The sequence below is a fragment of the Chlamydotis macqueenii genome, chromosome 17 (assembly GCF_036417535.1).
Source record: "Chlamydotis macqueenii isolate bChlMac1 chromosome 17, bChlMac1.mat, whole genome shotgun sequence".
In the NCBI taxonomy this organism is placed as follows: Eukaryota; Metazoa; Chordata; class Aves; order Otidiformes; family Otididae; genus Chlamydotis; species Chlamydotis macqueenii.
The window spans coordinates 12,330,275-12,346,801 of record NC_141572.1 but is presented as its reverse complement, the minus strand read 5'-3'; the positions used below and the strand labels follow the sequence as shown (position 1 = coordinate 12,346,801).

The 16,527-nt window shown below is 38.6% G+C and overlaps 1 protein-coding gene across 1 annotated transcript in view; it reads left to right on the top strand.

The window, feature by feature from the left end:
- Positions 1 to 16,527, top strand: part of CCDC60 (coiled-coil domain containing 60) — a 59,210-nt gene continuing 42,683 nt past the window's right edge. Inside the window, exon 1 of the mRNA XM_086761851.1 lies at positions 1 to 453. Within this exon, the coding sequence (XP_086617977.1) occupies positions 1 to 453 (453 nt within the window). The remainder of the gene's footprint in view (positions 454 to 16,527) is intronic.

The following is a 16,527-nucleotide window of genomic DNA, read 5'->3' as shown; positions in this document are numbered from 1 at the left end:
ATGCCAGTACCAGGTGCACCTAAAACCAGCAGAGATGAGGCACCTGTGGCAGCAAATGCAGGTAGGAGCAACAGATTCAAGGCACCTGTGCTACCAAGCACACATAAGAGCAGGAGACACAGGGCATCTGTGGTACCAGATTCACCAAAGAACAACAGAATCAAGGTGCTGGCAGCCACTAAGGTGGTCTTCAATCCTCGAGAGTTTGTGTGCATTCAGGCTTTGCCTGACCTTGCTCAGAAGAAAGGAAAGGTCTTGGCCAGAAGCAGAACGGTTTACAAAAGCAGTGAGCCTCTGAGAGAAGAAGTGTTTTGGGAAAACTACCATCGGAGGCAAAAGCAATTCTCTCAGGGACTCTTCACCCCCACTGGGAAGCCTTATCAGGAGCTTGGAGAGATTCTCTACACAAACCCCAGGAAACTCACCCTCTACGCTTTGGGCCAGCTTCCCCAGGTAGGCCTGACTTTTTCTGGTTCTGCTTTAAATAGAAAAGCACGGATGCTTTTCTTCTGAGTAAATTATATGCCCCTGTTTCCAGGGAAAGGAGTTCTTAGTTCTGCTTAAATAAATGTTTTAAGCAATGTTCTATGCCTTCCTATAGATTATCACAATCTGGTCCAATATTTGATGACGTACAGAGCATTTGTAAATAAAGGGGGACTGTATACATTGTGATTTGGGAACTGGCTTTTGAAACTGATCTTTAAAGTTCTTAATGAGACATGTAAAATGGAGCAGAGACAATAGCAGGCTAATGAATGAAAAGGAAAATGTGGGATAATGAGAGTGTACTTAAGGGAAAATACTCAGGGAAAGGTGAGGAGTCTTGAAAATGGAAGAAGTGGAGTCACACTGAGGGCATACTGAGGGTAAAGGATATGTTAAAAAGCGGGAATGATAAATGGTGGTGGTTGAGGGGTGGGTAAAAAGCTCAAAAGTTGAGCATAAGAATGGTATAAAAAGTGAAGTGTTTGTAATACAACTTACATAAGTAGGGATTGCTTTGGCGTTGTGGATTAATTATTTTGTATTTTACTTGCATCTTATTTGAGTTTTGGGAAGGTGTAAGGGGATTAGCCAGGAGTGCCTGTGATAGTTTGATTCTGTGGTTGTTATTTCCTGGTCTCCTTAGTGCTGCATACACACCCACTTCATGGGTCTTGTACTGTCTCAAGCTGCTTTTAAGTCAAGCTTGAATCATTAAACCACAGGGACAAGAATTCACGGATCTTGAGATAAGCTTGCAGCGTTCTGCCATGTGTTTTGTTTTCCTTAATGTTGTTGATTCATGGAAGGAGATCTGAAGCTCTCTGAGTTTTCTGTGCTGTTTTGTGCAGAGAGCAATTTTCTTTGTGGAAGCCAAGTGAAGTCTCTCCAGCTGATCTGTAGCATCAGTCTCTGTGACTTTGAGCCTAGACTTTGCTATGTGCTTTCTAATGGAGTGCCCAAGGGACAGTATCTGACAGCCGCAGCAGAAGCAGCATGGTTGTTATTCAGGGTAGGCAGAAAAGATTCTGTCCACACACTACTTAATTTTCTGCTCTGATTGTGTGTGTTGCATTCAGAGCTTAAAGTTTTAGATCAAGTGTGTTAAGCTCTAAATAGACAATGAGTGGCACTCACTGTATTTTCACATACTATGTAAAACAGCAGGTTGCTGGCCATCTTCATTCAGAGGCTTGTTTCTGTAAATTAGTCAACATCCAGTATGTGTGGCCAGTATTCTTATTTTAGCCCTTAACTTCTAAAACATTTTTCCTTCTGAATATTAGAAGTTGCTGTAAAGATTTTTTTTTTTTTCCCCCAACTGCAGATATCAGAATTTTAAAGAGTATAATCCTGAAAATGTTGGTTAATTTGTGGTTGTTGTTATTTGGCATTGAAAAATGTCAGGATTTGATCTTTAAGAGTGCTATGAAATCCAGTTGGAACTCAGCTATTTAACTTAACCAAATTAGAAGTATACAATTTATACAGAAAAAAACTTTATGCAGGTCACTAAATGTGTGGTTGTGGCTTATGCTTTAGATTCCTGAAGCTATCAGAGGGGAAGCAGTCACACCTGCTGTTCATTTCTGTAGCATGGCTAAAAGCACTAAATAGTCTTGAAAATCTCTTGGTAACTATTTTTTTCCCTTTCCTAAAAAATAATGGTTACTAAGTTGAAAAACAAAAAATTCCTGGCAATGAATCTGACCTGTTCTCTGCTTCCCTCTGTCCCCACAAACTGAGGAAGGTCCAGGATGTGCTGCTCACACATCAGCTCTCACTATTTAAGCTGCCAGAGTGCTCTGGGGACATCTGTTTGTGTTTTTCAGAGATACTAGAACAGAAGTGTATTCCTATTGCTTAATTTCAAAAATACTTTCTATTACCTCTATTTTTGCTTTATATGAGTTATTTACCCCCAATCCCACCCACACCTGGCAGTCCCTATAATATTTTGGATAACTGAGAAGACTGTAGATGCTGGATATATCTAATTATAGGTGTCTGATATATCTAATTATAGGTGTCTGGTAGTAAAAATAATGATCTCTCATTAATGCATTTGCACTCCTCTCTGCCTTCTGAGTTAGCGTTTTCTTCAGCCACAAGTATAGCTGGTGATTTGGATGATGAATGACAGAAAAATCTGTAAACAACAACAAGATTATAAAAGGCTTGTGAATTCAACAGGACTTCAGTATGCTAATATCTACTGGCAAATGCTGCTTTCTAACCCTTTCTAATCTATTAAAAAATAGATTTTAAGAGCTAAAAACATGCTGGGATGGTTATAAAAATGATGTGGGCATAGGATATTATATGTAATAATTGCATGTTTAGGATGCTTTTTTAATATATGTGATGGCAACAAGTATGTTCAGAAAAGCTGTCTGTTCATGGATGCTTTTTGTATCTTTAAGTAAATTTGGGATCTGAAGACGTAGAGCTGATATTTGACCATTCTAACTGTTGCATTGGAAACTCTGCTGTATTGTAGTCACGCAGAGAATGTGGTATCTGTCTTACAGTGAAAACATGAAGTAAAGCTGGGTCAATGCAGTGGAGGAATTGCATTCCTCTGGAACAAAACTCCCTTCCATACTACTAGTAACACCAGAGAGGGATGGGGGAAGCTTGGGAAGTGCAAAACCCCCAACGAGGAGGCTTCCTTTACCCATCCTGTACAGTATTACCCAAGCGTAGTTGAGTGGTCAGCTTTCACAATGATGTGGATTTTGTGACCCTTATGGCTTTAGATTGACAGTTATCCCGACTTTTATCCCCAGCAGTGTCTCAGTGTTTTCAGATGGGCTTATATGTAGTGGCTTTCTGCATATGCTATCTGCTCCCTGCCACTGTCTTTGCTAGTAGAATCCTGAGAAGTTGCATGGGCCATGTATTTTAACCAGAGCAGCTACACCAAGCATCTTCCCAATGGATTTCACGTTCTTGCCTTTGGACGGGGTGGAGGAGACTTCCTGGGGGGCTGCCCAGTTATGTGTTGTGTTAGTATCCGTCCATGTCCCAAGAGAGAGCCCTTCCAGCTTCCATTACAAATAACTTGAAGTTTCTTCATTTGGTTTGAGGTTTCCCCCCTTGATTTCCTAAGTGTTCAGAGCAAGGTCTCTTTCGTATTCCTTAATGTAACGGTGCATGGTGATGTTAATCACCTTTTATCATGTTTATATAGATTCTTTTCCTTAATTGCTATGACAAATTTGTTTGTAAAACCTCTGAGGTGGCTTGTTGACTTTTTACATGAAAGAAAGGTGGCCTTTCTGACCAAGCCCTAAAAACAATCCAAGTCCACAAAATCTTGAAGAGCATTAGTGTCAAAGCCTGCTCTGTACTTGCCATAAAATTCTGTTCTGTAATTCTGTGCTTTAGGTAAATAGGTCGCTAGATAAGATTGACAACAGCATCCACAATGAAAGGGTTTAAGCTAGAAACTGGAGAAGAAAATGCAGCAATTTCTTAAAAGAGAAATTACACTGATGTTATTTGTTATTGCTCCAGTTAAAGATCTGTCAGGGTTTCTGTTTTAAAATGTTGCTTTCCAGAAGACTAAAAACAGTTATTTCAAGGCAGAACTTAAAATGCAAGGAATCTTTTTCCTGACAGCTCTCTGCTGTGATGGTCACACATAATTCCTTATTGCTCTGTGAAGAGCAGGAAAACATTAGTGGTGGGTTGTCTTTCTAGTATTTCCAAAACGGAGAAACTGATCAGGCCAGGCTGCACTTGTATGGTGATATTCCTAATGCTTTCTGAATCGAGTAACCAATAGATGGTCATTGATCAAACCCAGTCTCACACCTGTGTCTAAGAAGTGCTATGCCTGTTTAAAGACACAAACATGTTTAAAGACACAAACATGTTTAAAGACACAAATATGTTTAAAGACACAAACAACTTTATAGATTTAGAAGAAGCTGCAGAAATACCTTGAAACTTCCAATTTGAAGAAAGTGAAATTTCAATGAAATGGTAGTGAGAAAGCATAGCACAGTATTTATTTTCATTAACTACTCAACTGGCTTTGAAAGTGAAAAGCTACAACATACTAATACTTTCTAGAGTATTTTTTTTCCATATTAGCTATATGAGGAAGAATACAAGGGAGAGTTATCACTCGGGCGACTGTTACTCAGATGTGCCAAAGTATTGATAGAGATGTTCAGATTCAAATATCTCTTGCAGTATTTTGGTAGACTGTTAGCTGGTGAAATTAGACCTTTCCACATCTTTCCACTGCTTGCTAGCAGTGGTCTCAAAGACTTTGTTAGTAAACGCTTGAGTATCTCTTTAACAATTAAAAAAATGTGTACTGGTGCATGAAAGTGAGAATTTTGAGATGTGCTTTGTTTGCAAGGGTTAACTCGGATTTCATTTAAGCGTTGGTTTGTTTGTTGCTTTTTTTTGTTTTGTTTGTTTGTTTTCCTGCTTATACTATTTTGCCGGGCTCATCATGTCGTGACAGTTAGTCTGTCAGCTCAGGAATTACAATGTTTATAAGGACTGGTGTTCTGCCCAGAACGAAGGGAGCAAGCAAGAAACAGGGAGGGTGCAGAAGAGATTGTAGCAATGAGAGTCATGCTTTCAGCTTCCCCAGTGATCCAAACTTACCTTGTTTGTCTTTGTGCATTGCTGATGAAAAATTTGGATGAAGATGAGAAACACAAAATTATACTCTAGTTCTTTTTTCTTTTTAGAAGTTATGACCGCAGTGCATGCACTCCATATGAAAATCAGTGTGAAAACTAAAAGCATCTGCAAAAACAGCTTTGTCTTTACCCTTCCATTGCAATAGCTGTATACATTGTGTCATGGCTTGCATAATCTTGTTTATCTGCTGTAGATCATGAACAAAATAAATTTCCTGAGAGCAACATAGTTGGTTTTTTTGTTTGTTTGTTTGTTTTTCTGCTTTCTAAAGTCACAACAGTTTACAGCTGGCCACAAGCCTACATACTAGAAATGCTCCAGGGCAGAAGAGAAAAAAATAGGTTGTGCAAGAGAAGTCAGTAGTTGGAAAACTGCCCTTTATCAATTGACTACAGTTTATCACCTTGCTATCACCAAAACATATTAGCCATGTTAAGTACAGAGCATGTAAAACAAAAAAGCGGGTGCAAGCCCAGTGACACTATGATTACAGTTTCAGAGTTCATAGTGTCATGTTGTAAGAAAGATTGTACTGCTTGGTATGGCAATGAAAGGGTGCATCATTTCATGCCTCTGAGAGACCTAGCTGAATGTACGTTAAGGAATGTCTGAAAGATTTTGTCATCAGTGTGTGCTGCTTCCATTTGAAATCCTATGTAGAGTGGGTATATAGGTATGCCTGCCTTAGGTTTCCATGGAGATTTCTTGTACCTAATAGGTGGATTTTGCAGGTAGTTTTTCTTTGGCTAACCTTCTCTAGTTTCCTTTTTCATTTTTAATAGGTAAAAGGGTGTTGTGGAGTTCTGGTTTAGTTCGGTTGGGTTTTTTCTTTGGCGTTAGCCAGATACGAGTTGTGAGTTGTTTGGTTTTTCCTTTTTTTTTTCAGGAATGATGATACAGGGATGTGGCTGTTGTGCTCTGGGGCGGGGGGGGAGGAACTAACTGTGGGTGTTATACCAACGACTCTTCCTTCAAGCTCCATAACCTCTATTGATAACTTCTGTGTGCAAGCTCTCGGCATTGTAATCGTCACGTAGGACAGAATTCGTGCACGTTATCCCGCTGAGGTGATATCTTTGCTTCACTTCTCATGATGAAAGCTGACATACACTTCCAGCTTCCACCAGGCTCACTGCCAGCAACAAGCATATGAAATTCCTGTTGTACACATTTTATGGATAATGTTGATTTCCAGTAAATAGAATGAGTTGCAAGTATTTTTTTAACTGTCTTCTGTAGCCTTTAATTATGGTTAGCAAGCTTAATGCTATACTACTTTTCTTTTTTAAAAATACTAACAGATGTTTTTGTCATTGTGAAAGACAAACACAGAGGATGTTTGGAAATGAACGGCCTAATGGCAGGCACCTCTCTGTTTTATGTAAGAGTTTCTTCTCACCCATCCAGGGAGGTAATGACCCACCAGACATTTGCAATGTAATGATAATGTACTGTTATATTGCTACTTTTATGTACACATTATTAAATGTTAGTAAGCCTGAATGTATGAAGGTTTACGGGTGTATTAGAAAGTGGTAAATAAGAGGACTGTGGATAATTTGGCGATGGAATAACAGAAAAGAGTGTAGCTTTAGGTGACTGAACTAGTGGTCTGGAGCAGTTTAGTTATGTGAGAGTGGTGCTAAAAGGAGGAGTGGAGCGAAAGATAAACAGAAACTGTGAAGTGGGGTGATAGATAATGGTATCATCATAGACAGAACCAGAACATAGCAAATTATATAAGAAGGAAAGTTCAATTTTAAACATATTTTATCAAATTCGGATATAGACCTAAATGCAATAGCAGATAGTTTTCTGCCCCCTTCAACGACCGAGACATCAGATTAGACTGTTGGACTGTACATTGGCTACGGTCGGTTTTAAGTTCATTTCTCTTTGTTAGCCTTAACTGTAAATGTATTTCTTTTAATTTGGGTTTTATTTATGAGCCCTTACTAAAAAGTTGAAAAAGGTCTGTCTCACCATTATTGAGGAACTAAAATTCTTATTTGTACATGTCTGTGGACACAATGGGGAAATATTGCATCGTATTGCAGTAATTCTAACAAGAAGACAGACAACAACATTGCCAACCAAGTATTTGAGATTATTTAGCAGGCATAGTGAAGCTGTTGTTGATGCAGAATTACTGAATATCATTTTTTTATTACTTTCTGTGATTTACTCTGCCACTGTAGTTGTGTGTCATTCTTGGCTATTTTAGAAGAGTAGGAGTCCTTTAGTGCTGAAGTAGTTGGTTTTATTACTGTTAATCATAACATTTAAGCACTCATGTACTGAGAGGTTTTTTGAAACGTTTTTCTTCATGGCCTTGTGAGACTGACAGTTGTTACTTCTCTTGTACATTTGGAGAAACTGACTTAGAAAAGTGAATTATCTTAGCTAATTGCATACAGAAAATATAAACCTGGTATTATAGTGAAGACCTTTCTGATCCTATCTTGGTTCTTCCTGCAGGTGTTCTTGCTTTGTCTTTTAGAGTGTGAAACAAATGGTGGTATAAATGAGACTAGCGATAGGGCATAAGCTTAAGGAACTATATTTTTAAGATCAGACTTTTTTTATTTGGTTAAGAGTGGTATTTTTACTTTCTAATGTTAATATTAAATCTTAGGTTGGTACTCCTGACCTGAGCCTAACTACATGAAAATGTTACATTCTATGAAAATAAAAGCTTTATGATCGCTAAATTAGTTTGACATATTTCCATAACAGCAGCTAACTGGTAAGGTCTACACAATCTCCATGCCATTGAGTTCAAAACAGTCTAACCAATTTTCAAAAGATAGATTTCTGTTCCTAAAGGTTGCTTCTGTAATGAATTAAGGGAAGCATATAAAATGTAATAATGCATTGTTATTAAGGTTTTAGTAAACTTGCCAAATGTCAGGCTGCTGATACAGTCATGGAGCATTACACTTCTGTGATTACAGCTTGAGTTGTTGTTATAGTGAATTGCATTGCTCACCTAGGTTTGGAAATCGATCTGCAATATCATGCCTGGGGCAGGAGAGAAGTGCATTACAAAGGTTACACTTTACAGTGAATATTCAAAACATTAGATTTTTAACAGGTTTAATGTCTGCTTCTCTTAAATAGTGCATACAAATACTCTGTAGCTTACATAATGAAAGAAATAGACAATTCGTGGTATGTGAAGAACCTGGTGCTCACCTGGCTGCAGTGTGGCAGTTAAAAATGACTTTTCATAACCAGAAACACTTTGTCAAATGGTTCCTTTTTGTGAGAGCATGGGCTAAAAACATTTTGAGATTTTACCAGAAGTGTTACGTTGGAAGTAAATGGTTATTACTGTTTATGGGTATGATTGGTTTAGAACTTGCACTGGACAGCAAGGTTAACACTGTAATTCATGGATGAGTTTCCCGTTTCTTTGTGTCACTCTGATAGCACAAGGGAATATTAGGACTGATTTTACCAGACACTGGAGGATTTCTCTAATGTTGTGTTCAATGGAGGTATGTTAGGAATGAATGTATGTGTGTCTACCAGAAATGTAAGAAAATGTTTCAGGTGGGAAAGCTGAGCTCCTAGCAGTTCCTAGCATAAGCAGTTACCAGCATATTGTTTTCCCTTTGTGAGAGTCTTACCAATCTGACTAAGCCGCAGACACTGCTGAGCAGGAGGGTGATGATCAGCAGGGTCAGAGCAGAGAAGGGAGGTAGGCGCAGCACCTTCAGGGCGTCCCCCGTTGTTTGTAGAGCCTGCTCTGGGTCCTTTCTCTCTCCCTCTGCGCTGAGCTGCCTCTGTTTATACCCTCAGCAGATTCAGTGGCAGAGTACTGACCAGGTGTTGATGCACGCGTGGCCAGCGCATACAACAAGGCCTGCCAAGTATGTGCCCTGCTGGCTAACAGCAGTTCCCGGATAGGAGCAACATACTGCTCAATAACAGCCCTCCTAGCTCCCCTCTCCAAGGTCACATTCTCACAGCTGTGTGCAGCTTGTAATTTCCCAGAGTGGCCCTACACGGACTGTAACTGAAATCCCTCACATGTGCCACCGCATGGTCCGTAGTTGGGACACTGTGGCATCCCGCAACCTGCACTCTTAAGCCTGTAATTTCCCACAGTGGCCCTACGTGGACCATCACTGAAATCCCTCACACAGCTTGCTTCTAGGAAAGAGAATATATTTTATAGATCACTTAACACAAATGATGCCAAAATCCCTTTGCAGGCTGAATGTAGAGATCATATTAGCCATCCTTGGTTAACTGTGGACAACAGAGCACAGCAATACTACTGGAGAGCACAGGATAGAAAGTGATGAAGAATAATGTATCCAGTTGGAGAGGTGAACTTAACTGAGCAGAGAACAGTTGAAGTTTAGCCAGGATGCCTTGCTAATTCCCCACAAATACTACATGGCAGAGGAGGAATCATGCTTCTCATAAGGAAAATAACAGATTTGGGATAATTTGATCTGAGTGCAGGAACTCTTAAATTTGTTCTTAAATTAGAATATTTCCCTGTGTAGGCAAAGTGAATGAAGGCATTCGGCAATGAAGGAAATCATAATAATTAAAGCTTGAGTTTGGCTGGCAGAGGAAAAAACATTTGTGTAAAATGAGATTGGTGGTGTTTTGTTTTCCTTGAGACTGTAGGATTATATGTCTTAAATTGCAAGCAGTGGAATGCAGTGCTTCCCAGGGCTAGAGTAGTTTCTCATTGTTCATGAAATGCTTATAGAAAGTGTTGAATGCACAACAGCAATGCAAGGGAGGACTGAAAGCAGGGAGAGGAGGACATAATGGAATGTCGCTGCATTCCTTGTAGTATAATGTGACCTTTCCATTAAATTAACATTATGCTGCTTGCACAGGGAGGAGAGCTAAGATAGAGAGTATTTTTAGGGGACTAAGTTAATTAGGCAGTTATATAACTGTCGCTCTCTACATTAAGAGCTCAAAAGCAGGGTATGGGGAATGGAGGTATAATGTTACTTTGGATTCTGTTCATTTTGAAAGGGAGTTACTCTGCGTTATTGTGAAAACTAGGCTGTGACATATTTTAGCTTGGAACCTGTTCTTCTGGTGAATTCCAATGACTTACTGCTGAAACATTTATCCATCCTCTCAGCTAATCTAACGGGTACAAAAGACAGATTCAACAGTTCTTATTGGTGTGAAATACTCAGACATTTCATATGCCTGTCTATCAGCCTCAGTGGAGTAATCATGTAGTAAGGCACAGTTCAAGTGAAACACAGCTAGATTTTGGTCTGCGAGCATTTAAGTTCATACACACCTACACAATTTAAGGGTAAAAGGATGCTTCATAAAGCTGTTGTGACCTATTTACATTTGTAATTGCTCATTCACACACTGCATCCATTATAAATCTTCCCTTTTTAATAATAATTTTGACTTTTTAGTAAGTTTCTTTACTCATAAAAGGCAAATACTAGCTGTGTTACATCAGGCTCCAGATCCCAATCCATATGTTTGAAATAACCCTAACAGTTTTGCAGTATCTTTATTTGTAATATTTTCTCTGATGCAATTAAAGTTAGGTTGCGTTAAATTACAGAACCCATTGAAGCCTCTGGCCAATCCTAGTTGCTGTGAGTGCACTCTTCTGTGTCTTTGGCCTTGAGCTAATGCCCATGGCACTTCTGGGAGGGTGAAATCATGTCATTCCTTGTCCGTTAGAACAGTCCTTGGACGGCAGTACTTTGGTCTGAAATGCATTTACTTCAATAGTTTTGGCCTCAGTGCCTCAGTTCTCTCCTGCAGGTGCAACTAATGCTACCAGTGATCAGATAGCCTCATTTGTCTTCCATGCTGAGGATCCTGATCTGTCCAGGATTCCTAGGTGGCATCATTTGGTCCCACTGTGTGTCAATCTTTCCCTTGCAGTGCTTCAGGAACCCTGTGTTTTTGAACTCCGTTTTGTCTCAGTTCATTCCTCCATTTCCCCTCAAAGGCATTCTTTAACTGCTTGTACCCTTTCAATCTGTTAGCTCCTAGTTCAGATAGAGGAAGACTTACAGCTTTATTAGACAACAGACAATCCTCATAGCTATTTGTTTGCCCTGCTGCTTGGGGAGCTATTTATTTTAAGAATAAATGAAGTTATCTCATAACTATGGCTTAAAAATAAAGGACAAACGTTATCTTTTTCACTGGAGAGTTAATGACAGAAAGTCAAAGCTGTCATGTCTGACAGTTTTAGAGTAAGACTTATGCATATGGTTTGTGTCTTGAATTCCCCCAGGATAGACTGATACCTTGTATATTTGTGGTACTGTCTGACCCCGACTGCCAGGTGCTACTGGTCATTTTGATCTGTGGTCTACCGGCTGGCTGTGTTGGATATGTCAGAGAGGCTGTGACACAGTGCTGCAGGTAGTGAATATTGTCTTGTGGAGCCTACATGCAAAACATTGCCCATTAAAAATCACACATCAGAGCCCAGCAGCAATGTTCCCATCCTGTCACATAACCTATTGCCAGACACATGCCTGAATACAGGGGAATAGGAAATAGTAAAGGTCTCGACGTCCAGTCATTGCTAACTTTTAGGACTAGTACTTTCTTGAGATGTAATGATACTGGCAGGTTTGCCGTCTGGATGGTGAAGAATCATGTGACTGTCATTGGTTCACAATGGTCAAATGCGACTCCTGAAGTAGCAACATAGTAGCAGTTTGCTACTGACGAAGACTTTTTCCCAGAACAAACTGAAATAGATTGTGATTCGTTTGCAGCGTAATGACAGCATAAAAGTAGGACTGAATTTAAAGAGAGTTTATACTCCCTTCCTAAATGTTATCTAAAGCCAGTATTTACTGCTCTATTTAGTGTTGATCAGTTATGTCACAGCTAGAAGTATTTTACTTTTATACGGTGCATTTATTACATTGACAAAATAACTGAAAATCTGTAACAATTGTCTTAGAATTAAAACCTGATCATATTCTAGTCCAATTCCATTGTGATGGTTTTAAGAACTTGAAACTGATCTCCCTCTAGTTCTGAACCTGTTTTCCAAAGTGGGCAGATTGTTCAAATAAAGGATCTGATCTGTTGTACAAAGGAAGCCTTTTCTCTAAGGAAGCTTCTCAAATACATAGGATCTCTTAGGATCATAGGATCTCTTAGCTTAGAGCATATGGTTAAAATATTCTGTCCTTTATGTTGCTTTACCTTGTTGATACTTTGCCTTAGGGTTATGTATTTACACATTCAAAAAACTGAGAGCCTTTGTACTGTAACAGAAAACCTCTTAACTTTTCTGTTAACACCTGCAGCAGGTGATAGGTTATCTACAGGTATCTACTACACACTGCTTCAATTTTTTTTTTTTTCATTCGTTTACCCTGAAGTGTTAGAAATTAATTCCTGGAGTCAGTGTCAGCTAAACTGACAGCGGATCAAAGCTGTGAGACAAATTGCTCATTACAGTTCAGGGAGCTGACTCCTCTGGGCAGACAGCTGTACCATTGCTGGAGGCTTCTCAGGCACTTCACCCGCAAGCTCTGCCTCGACGAATGCTGCCATTGTTGGAGTAGCGCATACGTGGATTTTTGTAAAATAAGCTCCTTTCAAACTCCCATCAGAGGCATTGCTACATCTTGGAATTGTTGGTTGGTTGTTTGGGTTTGTTTCTTGTCACCCTGTTTAGAGCTTGTGTCACTATGCAACAGCCTAAACTATAAACAATGATGTTAATCCATGAAAAATGAGAAATTAAACCTTGGCAGGATCCTAATGATCCCTATCCAGGTTTATCAGATGAAAGTGTCCCTTCTTTGTGTGTGTGTGTGTGTCTTTTTTTTTTTTTTTTTTTTTTTTTTTCCCTTTCCCTTCTGTCTTTTTCTAAAAGCTCAGCAGCACGGAATCCATTCAACTTTGCTGTCTCACAGTCAGAAATCACTCTTGCTGACAATGAGCTCACTTCATCTTTTAGTGAAAGCAGATAAAAACAGATTAAAAAAACCAAACATCAACAACCCTTTTCTAAATAGTCACTTTGCCATTTCCATTAGCTCATTAGAAATGTTTGAACCCTTCCCTTTTAAAGCTGCTGCTTTCGATTAAATTTTGTGTATGTAATTTTTTTCCCTTCAGATATTCAACTTTCAGCTGTTCTCCTAAATTAATGTTAGTTTATATTGTCTGTGTGAGATCTGAACTGGTACTTGGCAATAATTATTGAGAGTAAGTTAGCTATGCAAGATAGAGGCTTTGTAAGTAAGACTTTCCGGCACCTATTGGTTGTAACAGCAAATTGTATGAATCTGAGTCTTTGTGCTGTTTTGCTCTGAGGTCAGCTGGAAGAGACACTATAGCTTGAAAACACTGATTTAATGGCAGTATGACATACAGCCTTAAAACTAATGGAATACAAAATAGGAAATCAAAACAAAGACAATGCTTAGGGAGAATGAGCCACAGATGTAATGCAGTCTGTGTGTGCAGCTGGCACAGCTATCACAAAATGTTTCTGAAAATAGCTGTCCTTTGGAAAGTCAGATTTTGGTGGTTTAGCTGTGGCCTGTTCCCTTATTTATGTCTCAAATGTTAGCAGTTTGCACTGAACTTCTTTTACAAGAATATAAAGTAGTTACTAAATATTAATACTGGGGTTTTTTTAAGTCAGAGGTAAAATGGTATAGGGCTTTATTTGCAATAACCTAGTCAAATCTGTGCAAGAATGCTAGCTAACTTAATCTGATGAGCCAGCTTACACTAGGCACAAATGTGTGTGTGTGCATGCTTAATTTTTAGTATAAATTACACACAGATAATAAGAGGACATTTTTAGTTCAGTATGTTGCATCTAAATGCAGAGCTGTTTGCTAGGACCTTGGTTAAAGGGTATTTTGGACCTTGTATCATGATTAAAGGATATTCTGTGATCTTGCATAAAACATAGCCACTAAGATCCTTTTCTTGACATGTTCATCTTTCATGTTTATCATGAATGAAGTTGGTGCCAGCCAGTCTGTGGATAAACATTTGTTCTGCTGTTGCAATAAGGACCATATTTATCCCTGTCAAAATATAGATTCAGTTAGGATCTTTGTTCCAGCAGAGAATTTGACCCTTTGACAAAAATATGCTTGAGTGAAATTAAACAGTGCTTCAGAGTTTAGTTATGTTTCTGTTTGTAAACTCTGTATTTTCGGTTTACCTGGCAAGAATACGCATTTATATAAGCAACCATTGTATACTTGTTTTTTCTGTGTAAAATGTTATTGGAGAAATATTCTAAGAAATATTTAAGCATTTTAATAATCTTAGTCTCCAACTTGCATCCAAAAATGCGTGTTTGTTTTAGGGGAGCAACAAGAACAACTGTCTGGAAAAATAACAATGGAACTGTCAGTCCCATATTGTGACGTGCATGTGGTGAAAAGATGAGTCTTTTAGGGCTGGCAGATGCACTCTGTTCATTTTACAGGTCATTAAATTTCTCATTATACAAACTCAATCATCTCAGTTTTTAAAATATGATTTAGAATATCCAAAAGATTAGACAGTGTGCAAGATAAATGCAGGAGTTTAGATTCTGAAAGACAAAACATGATTTTAAAAACGATGGATAAATTCCATAATGATCCTACTATATTATTCTCATTGTCTAGCTATTCCATATGGAATAGCTACCTTCTGACCTTAGGTGTATCGCTGCATGTGGAGTCATAGCAAACAAAAATTTTGTATTTGCCAATCTGCTTACAGATTCTGATTAATCTGTCTGTACTCTTAGAGGAGAGCATCTGTAGCAGTAATTTTGTTTATTACGGTGTTATCCATCTTGATGTGTCTAGAAAACAGCATCCTTTTAAAAAAGCTTTAAAGTGCTATGACGATAGAAGAGAATTAGTGTTACTAAACTTTTCTAACATTTCTTTGCAGGATTTTGTTTTTCCTAGTCACTGAATCTTAGCAGTCTTTAGGAAAAACCTTCTTCCCTTCCTCCCCTCTCCCTGAACTGGATGTAATGCTTGTTTGCCGAAAGCTCAAGATCTACAGATAATCAGCTACCACGTTGGAAAAAAGTGGTTATGTTTGATAACTATTTGACCTGAGTCATAACACATTTAGATTTCTTACTCGGGAAGCAATCTGTTACAGCTCTACTCCACACAGGTTTTCCTAGGAAAGCCATAGATCAGAGGAAGTGATGTTTAATCAGCTAAGCTTTCTGTTAATGTTAGCTTTCCATTATTTTCTTCCACAGAAACATGAGTCACTGTGATCCCAGAATAACAAGATTTTAGAGTGCCACTAGTGAGCTGGGAAGATACAAGTGAGACAATTGCTCCAACAAGCTCAGGCTTAATCTTTCCCTATACTTTTGACATATTCTTCTCCAACACAGTATTGCTGTCCAGCCTTTCCAACACCTTCAGGCTGCTGTTACATGAGGTTTACGTACTACTCAGCAAATCCAGAGCTATGAAACAGAACGCATTAGCTTATGCATTTACCCTAAGCCTAAGACACTGCTGTTTCACTAGAACTTGTCATACTCCCACAGCTCATTCTAGACTATCTGTATGGATTGTCCAGAAATTAGACTCTTGACATAACCCTAAGGTTTCTCAGACCTGTAAATAAAGTAAATACGATCTTTCACACTGATTAAAACTATGTTAGGCTTTATAGCTGCTTACCAAAGTCAGTATGTGGACCAAATAAACTGTCTACTGCAACAGGGCTTGGGTGAGTGTGTGTGTTCATATGAGTGAATGCTGCTTAGCTTAGTTCTGAGTAAATCAGACTATCTGTAATTGGAGAAGTCCAAGATGGATCTCTTTTGCACAATACTGAATAGGACACCCTCAGTCTTCAGCCTTGGGAGAAAGTTCATTACTAAGAGACCTTTTAAAGTTTTACTGTGAAAGTGGTTCAGTAATGTCCATTATTTTTACTGTGCCAAGGCCAAAGTAAAGCCTAGGATAGAGATGAAGATTATTGACTTATTTTTGTGTCCTGTGAGTATAAAAATACAAGCAAAAATCACCATGGCTATTCCAGTTATTCACAGCTTTTATTTAGAGAAGAATAATGGTAAAACACATTATAGCATATTCCTTGCAAGCAAATAGTCATGCAATCTGAAATTACTATCAACTGTAGTGTTTTACATCTCTGTTATTGCAGTTCTAGTTCTTCAGTTGCCCATGCACAAGCACTTAAACTTTTTCTACTTTCACCCTAGAGTAACTAGTTTTAATTGTGGAAATGAAGACTACATTTTGTACCACTTTGGTACTTTGTGCAAAATAAATGTTTGTTTGATTGTGAAGTTTGAAGTTTTGCAGATTTTCTCAGTGAGCAACCAGTGTCATACTGCTCTGGAAGCTAAAGCATTGA